Here is an 11,197-nt window from a genome sequence, read left to right as displayed (position 1 = left end):
AGTCTAGGGGCAGGCAATGGCAAGCCATCTGTGAATGTCTTCTGCCTTGAAAATCCTACATGGTCACTTTTAAGTGGGTTACAAATTCACAGCACTTTCCACCAGCACCACTTTCCCACCAGCAAAAAAGGTACAATTCAAAAGCAATTTTTCCATTGGTCAATTCTTTGTGTAGACTAAGAGTTCATTCCCCAGTTCCAGATCGCTGCTGCTGCATGAGGACTGGAATATATAGAGTATCCCTGAGCAGCAAATGAAAGCAAAAATAATGGGTTCTGTAGAAACATAGCCTAAGCCACCAAAAACCAGGAAAGAGTTCCAGTGAAGAACTTTTCAAGTAAGAAGTTGAAATAAATGATTAATAATAAAATGATCCTTGTGCTGTGATTCATACACCAAAATGCTTTAGAAAGAGATTGTAAGTTTAATACATAGACCTTGTAAGAGAGATTTCTTTATTTTTCTATCTTGAGAAGAGGTATGGGGTACAGAATTCCATCCTAGCTGCATCTGATACAAAAGGTGGAAAGCAGTGCCTTGTATCCTGGGGAAGGGGAGGGGATGAGAGATGAGGCGTAGGCATGCTCAGTAGCTGGTGTCTCCTCCTCAGCAACAGTGCCTACAATACTAAGAGGCTGTTTGCATCGGAAGCAGAGCTAGAAAGCCATCTTTGCTGAGAGTGTGAGAGAGAAAGCCAGATCAAGCAAGGAACAATGTAAGTATCATTTGTTTTCTTTAAAAGTCTTATCCGTTAAAGGAGGTGGTTTTGCTAAAGCAGCGCCAGGGCGCTGTCCGGAAATTTTGGTGCTGAAAAACTCTTAATACTCTATCGCATGGGTGTGTTGCTTACTCTACAACTATCAGGAAAGCTATAAGGGTGATGGGTGGGCAGGACAAATTCCCTTTCAGGGACAATTCTCTTATGATGTGCTGCTTTGGGTATCTTTTGGTCTCAGTACAGGGAGACATTTAGTCCTTGCAAGAATTTAATTTAGGATAACATATCTAGTGCCTCGAAAGTTTGCAGCTGGTTAGGAACAAAGGAAAACTTGCTCTTTGAGTCTTTGCTTGTACTTTGCTTTCTGTTCTGTATATACTTTCAAAGAATGGAGAACAAACAGCAAAACCCCTGTTTTGAGGCTTCTGAAATGTGAAAGATGGAGATGTCAGTAAAGAATAGCTAAATAGTTGGTTTTTTAAAAACTGCAACAGAAATTCCACTGAAGTGACTGGTTACTGATTTGGGAGTGTGCCTATGAATGCCTGAAATTGCCCAAATGTGATAAGTGGCACTCAAGCAAGTTTTGTACCCTTTGAGACTTCATTTCAGAACTTATGTTGATGGGAAAAGGGTTGGAAATTATCAGCATTCATAAAGAGAGAGTCAGGAGTGATTTCATTTCAGACTTTGGTGAGATAAATAACCTCTCCTCTGGTATATGGGGAATTTCTCACATACCTGTTGTGAGTTTAGACTGGCTGCTATATGATGGCACAATCAGCAGGACCATTTAGTCTGTCCAGCTAACTTGGTTCTCAGAGAACTCTTCTCTCACTCATGACAGCCACATGTTAGTAGTGCTGCACATTCTTTTCCCTCTGTCATGTCCTGGGTTTGATCTCTGCCATCTCTGGTGAAGGATTTCTGGTGGTAGATCTTACAGAAAACTCTGGTGGATATAGAATAATAGATCATATGGACCTTGAGCAAATGACCCTGAAGTGACAATTGTTCTGAACTGATGAGTTCTTCTTTGACTATTAAGTTGCAGAGCAAAACAGTCCCAATAAAGCTCTGCCTGTGATCTTTAATCCTCCAGTTTCATCACCCTCAGCTGTCCAAAAGTCTACTGCTCCCTCAAATTCTTGCATCCTTTCCCCCCTGTAATTGCTTCTCAGAACAGCTGCGTGATACCAACTGTCTCATTTACTTCAAGATTCTGCACACAATGCACCTTTTCCATGAAGCCTTTGGCACTACTCCACTTTCCTTGGTTGTTTGGTAACATGTCTAACAGCTAACTTAATACACAAAACATACCACTACAAAGATTATTAGCCAGTGGTACCCTTCATTATTGGCTAATGTATGGGTCAGATGCATTCTAGAGTCATGGCATAAGCCTTAAATAGTTTCCCTCTAGGCCAAGATCACCATTACATGAAAAAAAATCATGGCGCTCTTGCAATTTTTAAAAATTCCCAGACACTCATCCACGTTTCCCTGATAATGCAATCCTAAGTCTAGGACCAGTGACTATTGTGGACTTGGAGTATAACTCTGTTTAGGATTACACTGTAAACATCTGCCAGGCCACTCCTTCCACGGTTTAGAACAGCCTGTTCCTAACCTGACCAAGCAGAGCCCATTCAGCTCCCTGCATGTGGCAGCAGACAGCTCTTACACCAGCACTATATGAATGTTGTGTGTGTGGTTTTAGTGCCTGTGATACAAAGCCAAGGGAAAGGAAACCCTAACCTTCTTTGGTGGTGGTGAGTCATCAAAGCATAACCTCCTTCCTTCTCTGATATGGGTAGCAACTAACCCCAGAAAATATAGCCTCCCACAAGATGGTGGTAGTTCCCCTCATCCATTTGACTCACGTTTAATGATTCTATAGTTTAGGGAATTCTGTGGTAGAAGGGAGTCCAGCCCTTAGTCCAGGAAAGATGGCACGCATGAGAATGGTGTTACCATATCACACCACTTAGGGTACAGATCATCCAAAGCAGTTACTTGACAGGTAGCTGACAGTCAAGTGAGTACAGTATTTGGGACAGTAGCTGAGCTATCTCTCACCATAATCTTTACCAAGCAAACTGATCTTACACATATTTTTTTGCAATCTAGGATTCTTCCCCCCAATTTATTTTATTAGAGAGTTTTTTTCAGTATACAGCCTGAAAGCAAATATTTGTTTGAAGTTCAGGAGATCCTGAAATGTCATTGATTGTTTTAGCCTTAATGAATTTTATTTTATTTATTTATTTATACTCCATATTTCCTTGTTATTACACAGCATTAGAAATTCAGGATGTTGCCCATGGACATTATGGTCAATTCTGAAAAAGCAAATTTTACCTATGGAACAAAGTGCATAAAATAAAGAAACTCCATGGTTAGATATTCTAAAGTTTCTACTTCTTTTTTACGGAAGCCCTACAGCCTTCTCTACCTACATATTATCCAATGCTTCCTCTAAGGAGTTATGTTTAGTGGGCTCTTTCCTCCTCCACTGTACTCTCACAACAATCCTGTTAAGTGGGTTAGGGTGATTGATTGTAGTAACTGGCACAAAGACACCCAATTAGGTTCTTATGGCAGGGCAGGAACTAGAGTTCAGATTTCCACAGCCTAACCACTGAAGAAGACAAGTACTCTATATTTTTCCCAAGTGGGACAAACTTCAGAGAGGTAGCAATTTAAAGAGGATCATAGTACTGAGGAACCAGTTAAAAAGAAGTTCTTGCAGCAGAGTCTGTTGTAGCTTCCAGTTATTTAAACATAAAGGCTTTCTAAACAAAGCCTGTTTTGGTCAATAGGCTCAGAAGGATGTAACTCTGTTTAGGATTGCACTGCTAATCATCTACATTTCGTGCAGTTTACTCCTGCATCTTGTTCAGATCAAAGGACAAAGCAATTATCAGTGTAGAACGTAATCTGAACAACTGTTTTGTTTCTGCAGAGTCTGAGCAAAGTTTCTTGCCCAATTGTGTTGTGACCCCAGTGGCTGCACCATTTAAAAAAAATTCTTTTAGTATCTTTATTGAAATTGTCATCTGAATGGCAAAAGGTCCAGTAGCCCAAGTTAAAATTCTTCTTCTTGTTTAGGCCTTTGAACAAGTCCTATGGGCATATATCTTCTTTACTAGGCATTCCTTGGTTTGAATGTGGTCTCTGTTCTTCCCTAGCATTTATGAACTTGCTCTGCAGCTCCTGCTATTGATGCTGTTGCCTAGTTGTATGTATGTAAGTAGACAGGATGACGTCAAATACCTTTATTTGTATGAGCTGTTCTTTGGTGATGAATGCAACAGTTTCCTGCTGCAGTTACATAAACTGTACTAACAAGACTCAGCAATTCAGCTATATTTATCTTACTCTATGTGCATTCTAGTGCTGCCATACTGAGCTTTTCCAAGCAAGTTGTTATTGACCACCCCCCCCCCCCAAAGCCCCTTGTAAGCATAAGGGTCATTCTGAGAGTATTAGCATGGAGATTTATTTTTGTGCCATGCATTCTTTATTTTCACCTGATCCTATGGAAGGGGCATTGCAATTAACTCAGCTTCTGAGCTTTCTGAAAAATAGTTAAATAGCCACTAATTTAATTGGCTTCAGAGTATACAAGTGTCCTGTAAATAAGATTTAAAGTAAAGCTGTTTAGAACTATGTGACTGTGTATCACTTCTAGGTGAATTGATGTGGTATTTGTGGATTCTTTAATACCATTTTTTGAATAGCAAAATTATTATTGTTGGGATGGACAATTGCTCAGTATGCACAGAAAGTTCCATGTTAAATGTCCAGTATCTTCAGGGGAAAGTCTCTCAGGCAGCAGAGATGGGAGAGCCCTCTGCCTGGAGCCTAGATGAGCCAAATCAGTCCGAGCATTCAGGTACAATTGATTTTATTCTATACTAGTAATAAGGCCCCTTGGGGAGAGAAATACAACAGACACTAGAAATTTGTTGTGGGGGAGTGTCATGGCCTTGGCAAGTAGGAGTTGAGGAGGGAAGGGAAAGATAGGGTGAGGCAAGGTATGTCAAGCAGGCAGCAGTTGGGAAGGGAAATGAAGAAAGTGAGGTAGGTTATCAGAGAAGGAGGGTAGATTGAGAAAGATGGGGGCAAAAGAGAAGAGATGCTTTCCATCTCCTCCATCCTCTCTGCAGCCTCTACCTAGGGAAAGTACAGTCTTTCTCCACAGTGGCGATCAAAGCAGCTTACATCATTCTCCTCTCCCCTTTTTGATCTGCACAACAACCTTGCTAAGCAGGTTAGGCTGAAATCTGTGACTGGTCCAAAATCACCCGGTTGGCTTCCACAGCAAGAACCTGGGTCTGGCAGACCCTGCTCTGAAGTGCCAACTGCCACGTCACATGGTTGTCATGGGGAGTGACCTCAGCAGGGTATAATGACTCAGAGCATACCATTTTCTCCAGAGAAACTGATATCTGCCTATCTGGAGAACAGTTGTAGTTCTGAGTGATCTCCAAGCCTCACCCGGAGATTGGCATATGGAAATGGCTGGTTTGGAGGGTGGAGTCTATGGCATTGTACCTGTCTGAGTTCCTACTCCTCAAAGCCACCATCTCCAGACTCCTCTCCTCAAATCTCCAGGTATTTCCCAACCTAGAGTTAGCAACCCTCTCTCCTTCCCAGCCAACCATCAGTCTACCTTTATTTGCTCCTCTGATTTCAGCTTTCCATTTTCTCTCCCCTCTCTGCAACCTCTATCTAGGAAAAGGGGACAGTCTTTCCCCATAGTGGGGACCAAAGCAACGTACATCATTTTCCTCTCCCCCTTTTTATTCAAACAACAACCCTGTGAGTTAGGTTAGGCTGAATGTATGTAGGTCATCCTAAAACACCTGGTCAGCTTCCACAGTAGAAATCTGGTCTGGCAGACCCTGCTCTGAAACACTGACTGCCACATCACAGTGACTGGCATGGGGGGGGGGGGGAGTTGATGCTGAACAGGAGCAAGCAGCTAGACCTAGTTAAGTCATGCCAGTCAGATGGCATCAAGTCACCAGAGGGTGCTGCCATGCCTAGGGTAGGAAACTTCCAGGTGGAGCCTGAAGATCTCCTGGTATCACAATTGAACTCCAAACAACAGAGCTATTTTCCCATAGAGAAAATAACTGCCTTGGAGGGTAGACTCTAACACATTATATTCAACTGGGACCTCTCCGCTCCTGAAAGTCTAGCTTCTGTAGACTCCACCACAATTTCCCAACCTGGAGCTGGCAACCCTAGTAAGGACTGGGCACAAGGAGGTCTCCCTCAGAGGCCAAAATAGTCTTGGCCTTCTCCACCTGAGCCAGTTTTGTGTAGTGGAGAGAAGAGAGCCAGCTTGGTGTAGTGCAGAAATTTGGTGTAGTGAAGAGAGCCGCTCTGAGACTCTGAGTGGAGGGTGGAATATAAATCCAATGTCATCTTCTTCTTCTTCTTCTGCCTTTCACCAACAGAATCAAACTTGGTTGTAGGGTTTCCAGGTCCAACTCAGAAAATACCTGGGGAACTAAGGGCTGGAGCTGGGAGACTTTGGGTGTGGAGCCAGGAGATTCTCCCATTCCTCCCCCCCCCCCCAAAAAAAAATAAAAACACAGCAGTGCAGTTCCCCCAAATACAGTCTTCATTTCCTCATCCCCCATCAGCTGGCTGCAAAGTGAACACACAAGCTTCATTTCACTTCATTTCCTCATCCCCCATCAGCTGGCTGAAAGTGAACACACAAGCAAATGCACTGTCACAAAGCAGCCAACATAAACACTGTTTGCAAGCACACACTTTTGTGATCTCAGTGGGGCAATTGGTGGTTGACAGGTCAGTGGTTAATGGAGTGCAGCCAATGGGAGAGCTCTTTTTGCCAATACCACTATCTTCCATGGAAGAAAGGATTATTATTATTTTACTTCATGTATAGCCTGCCTTTCTCCCCAATAGGCACTCAAATGGCATATATAATTGAACATATGGAGCTGCCTTATACTGAATCAGACCCTCAGTCCATCAAAGTCAGTATTGTCTACTCAGACTGGCAGCGGCTCTCCAGGGTCTCAAGCTGAGGTTTTTCACATCTATTTGCCTGGACCCTTTTAGTTGGAGATGCTGGGGATAGAACCTGGGACCTTCTGCTTACCAAGCAGATGCTCTACCACTGAGCCACTGTCCCTCCCCATTCTCCTTCATTTCATCCCCACAACATGCGTGTAAAGTAGGTCAGGCTGATCTGCAGTTGTATGTTTGCCGAGTGGTGCAATGTTTCTGAAAGACTCTGAGCACTTAGCATAAGTGAAATTAAAAAGCCAAGTATTTTGTAATCTTAAAGAATAATTGAAGGGGCAATTTTGCAGCCACCTTGCTGAAGCTAAAGAGTTGTGGGTCTGGTCAGTGCCTGGAGAAGAAGACATTTGAGAAATCCCATTTAAGCCATCTCAACTTCCATCAACAAAGAAAGGCAAGATATAAACATAATAAAATATACAACCATTTAAATAAATGTAATGTGTAAGTATAACAGTGTTCTGGAATGCAACTGGCAACAGAAAGTGGCAACAGTGGACCGAAGATCTGGCTTTATTTTCATGGACGTTATTGAAATTTAATTTTATGCAGATGATAAATGAGATCAAAGCTTGTGGCAGTTTGTGACCAGACAGAGGGAATTGCTACCAGTTTCTTTAATTTCTATTGCATAGCAATAGAACTTGGGGGTTGAGCCATTGTGCTTTCATGTGTGTGAGACAAAGGACAGGTAGAGATCCAGCAATAAAAAGACCTCCTTGGCAAATCTGAAACTGACTTCTACTGAGTCAGATGTTTAGTCCATCTAGCTTACTGATGTCTGCTCTGGCAGGCAACAATTCTCCACTGTACTGGGCAGAGAAAGGTCTTTGCTACCACCTGCTCCCTGAGATCATCTAACTGCAGACGCCATGAACCAAACTTGGGACCTATGCCACACAGACCCTTCCAAATGAAATCCATGAGCCCAGTGTCATACAATATGCACAGGGAAGGATATATATGTTGACTTCCTAGCATGCAGCCGCAGCATGGTGTGCAAAGCTGGCTGGCTGTTTAGGCACTCTGGGGGCAGGCAGAGACAGCTGAGCCCACCCCTAGTCTCTGTCCCTCACTGTGCCTGGAGTTGTATCAGAAAGGGCAGCAGCAACCCAGGGCTGAACACCAGCATGATGCTGGTGTTCAGCAGTGCCCAGGGCGACTGCTCCAATTGCCCCATAGCTAAGACCAGGGCTTTTTTTGAGCAGGAATGCACATGAACGCATTTCCAGCTGGCTTGGCATCAGGGGTGTGGCCTAATATGCAAATGAGTTTCTGATGGTCTTTTTCTACAAAAAAAGTCCTGTGCAAAATAGTGGTGATGGCAGGGGTGTGGCCTAATATGCAAATTAGTTACTGCTGGGCTTTCTCTACTAAAAAAAATCCCAGCTAAGACTGCCAGTGTGCATTTCTTCCTGCTTCTCTTTAATGTCACACCAACCCTTTGAGATGTCACCTCTGCCATTTTTGAAGTGAGGGCTTGCCCAGTCATATGCATTGGTTTTCAGAAGTCCCACTGAGATCAGTGGGGCTGTCAAATAAGCACACACAGCATTACAGCCTTAATTTTTGAGTTGTACAGGGAATTGAATTTGTTTAAAGCCTTGGAAATCTAAATACTACAACAGGAGTTTATACTGTTGGATGTTTTTCGTTTGAAATCAGTTCCGTAATTTTATTTTATTACTTCATGCATACCCTGTTATTTTCCTCAGTGGGACCCAAAAATGGCTTGCATTGTTCTCCTTTCCTCCATTTTATCCTCACAACAATCCTATTAGGTAGGTCAGGCTGAGAGTGTGTGAGTGGTCAACCCAGAAAGGTTCCACAGAAGGGGAGGGAGGTTCAGATTCAGCTCCCCCAGATCTGAGTCTGGCACTCTAGCCACTACACCACTCTCTCTAGTCATCACCAAGAAAAAGTGGCTTGTAGAAACCAATCTCTTGGACATTATTGCTCATAAAGCTATGAAAAGATTTAAAGTCTGGGGGCAATGATGTCACATACTGGTGCCTGCTTAAGATGCAGCCTTCAGTTATGGGAGGACTGCCTCCATGGATATTGCTTATTGGGGTGCTAAGCACAAAAGGGCACCTACTGCATCATCAAATGTCTTGATAACAGTAAAAAATGTTTGCGACCTTTTCAAATCCAGCAAAGAAACAATCAAGTTACCTTTGGGACTCTGGAAAAGCAGACAACAGCGAGGCATGTTAACGTCAGAGGACTATATTGCGAATGTCTTGGGTGAGTGGGTGTCTCTGATGGGTGTTCTGGCACCTGACTCAGTGCGTCACTCCAGTCCCTCATCTCACTTGACAGCATCACCGGCCATAGCCATGTAACCATATCTCTGCCTGATGTTCTTCCCAGGGAGTGAGTCACTGATTGAATATGACCTTCCATCACTGGCCTCTCGGCCTTCTGTCACTCTGACAATGTGCATGTCATCAACTAGCTTCCAGCACAACTGCTAGATAGCAATGTAATCTTGTTCAGGACTTCAGTGGTGGTGGTGTCCTCTATTTATGGGTCCTCTACTTCTGCAGGCTGCCTGAAGGTATCTCCTGCTGCAGATTTCTATGACTGCTCAAAGATACAATGAAGCACTCTTTTGCTATTGTTTTTTCTCCCCCTCCAAAAAGCAAGAACTTCTGTTTTTCTTTCTAGACACCTGTAATGAATGGGTAAGGCATTTTTTGCCTGCTATTCTGTCATTCCTGAATTTTGATTAAGGAAGGCTACAAGATAGCAAACATGAAGCAAGTGTGCCATAATGTTTAGGCTGTTGGATTAGGACTGGGCAGACCCAGGTTCTAGATCCAACTCGTCCATAAAGTTTGCATGGGGGACATTGGACCTATCTTTATTTTTCAGCCTGGCCCACTTTACAGGGCTATTGTGGGGATTAAACTGGCCCCAAGCACCTACAAACTTTTTTTTAAGGATGGGCTAGAAGTGGATGATAAAGGTTAGCAACACATCACTCATTTCACAAAAACAAGAGGGCTGGGAAGAAGATTCCTTCTCCCTCCCTCTCCGGTAACTTCTGCAAACTGGAAAGGGATGTCAGTTTCCATTTCCAAAGCCCATTTGAAATTAACATGTGTATGAGAAAGACAGATTGTCTGTCCAGTTTTAAACTCTGAAATTCATACTGCAGTGTGAATGAACAATCAAGTCTCATATTCGTATAATTCTTTTTGCAAACAACATTTGTCTACAGTCCCATGAACTCCATACTATGCTTTCCACCTTATTACTTGTTTCAAAGGTAGGCTATGAAGGAGAGAAAATATATATAAAGGTATTATAATAACCAAGAAGAAAACTAATCCTGCTTGAAAGCTTCTAACTTTGTTAATGTGGTCTGGGCAGGCAAAAAAGTTAAGGGTAAATTTAAAATTCTAAGAGAAAAAATCAGCTAGTGAATATTATGAGATATAAAAGTTTTCCTGTGCAATATAAAATGTGTGACTTCTCTTGGTGAAAACACATTCACTGCTTATATCCACACTTTTGTTTCACAGAACAGGATGCCTTAATGTTGGTGCAGATTTCCAGGGGGAAGGGTGCATGCAGACACAAAGAAGCAGGGATATACAAGCATTGGCATGCCATGCTAAAATGTCTTCTGACATCCAAGAATTTATGTTCTGAAGAATTTGCATTCAGTGATGATTCTGAGTGCTGGGGCATGCTCTAGAGCAACAGTCCCCAACCTTTTTGGCACCAGGGACCGATTTTGTGGAAGACAATTTTTCCAGGGAACTGGGGGTGAGGGAATGGTTTGGGGATGATACAATTGTACACTACTTTATTTCTATTAGTTTGGTGTGGTGGTTAAGTGTGTGGACTCTTGTCTGGGAGAACCGGGTTTGATTCCCCACTCCTCCATTTGCAGCTGCTGAAATAGCCTTGGGTCAGCCATAGCTCTCGCAGAGTTGTCCTTGAAAGGGCAGCTGCTGTAAGAACTCTCAGCCCCACCCACCTCACAGGGTGTCTGTTGTGTGGGAAAGAAGATAAAGGAGATTGTGAGCCACTCTGAGACTCTGAAATTCAGAGTGGAAGGCAGGATATAAATCCAGTGCATTATCATCATCATCATTATTATTACATTATAATATATAATGAAATAATTAGACAACTCATGGCCTAGTTGCTAACAGACCACAGATTAGGACCGGTCCACGGACCGGGGGTTGGGGACCCCTGCTCTAGAGAATAAACCAAGAACATTGTGAAATAGAAGAGATTTTGCCATGTATTTATAGCTCATGTTCAAAGTTCTTTGGAAGTAAAATATTACTTCTCCCAACTCCCAGTGATACCCATCTCCTTGAGAGCTTCTCAATTTATCTTATTCTATTTGCTTTGATTAGGAACTTAGTCATGAGCAACTTAAGT

The 11,197-nt window shown here is 42.8% G+C and overlaps 1 protein-coding gene across 1 annotated transcript in view; it reads left to right on the top strand.

The window, feature by feature from the left end:
• Nucleotides 1-567: 567 nt before the first annotated feature.
• LOC132574056 (vesicle-associated membrane protein 2-like) overlaps nucleotides 568-11,197 on the top strand; it is a 34,083-nt gene continuing 23,453 nt past the window's right edge. Inside the window, exon 1 of the mRNA XM_060242165.1 lies at nucleotides 568-715. Coding sequence (XP_060098148.1) covers nucleotides 714-715 — 2 coding nt within the window. The 5' untranslated portion in view covers nucleotides 568-713. The remainder of the gene's footprint in view (nucleotides 716-11,197) is intronic.

This window comes from Heteronotia binoei, chromosome 6 (assembly GCF_032191835.1).
Source record: "Heteronotia binoei isolate CCM8104 ecotype False Entrance Well chromosome 6, APGP_CSIRO_Hbin_v1, whole genome shotgun sequence".
Classification (NCBI taxonomy): domain Eukaryota; kingdom Metazoa; phylum Chordata; class Lepidosauria; order Squamata; family Gekkonidae; genus Heteronotia; species Heteronotia binoei.
The sequence above is the reverse complement of the archived record's forward strand: the minus strand, read 5'-3'. Positions and strand labels throughout refer to the sequence as shown.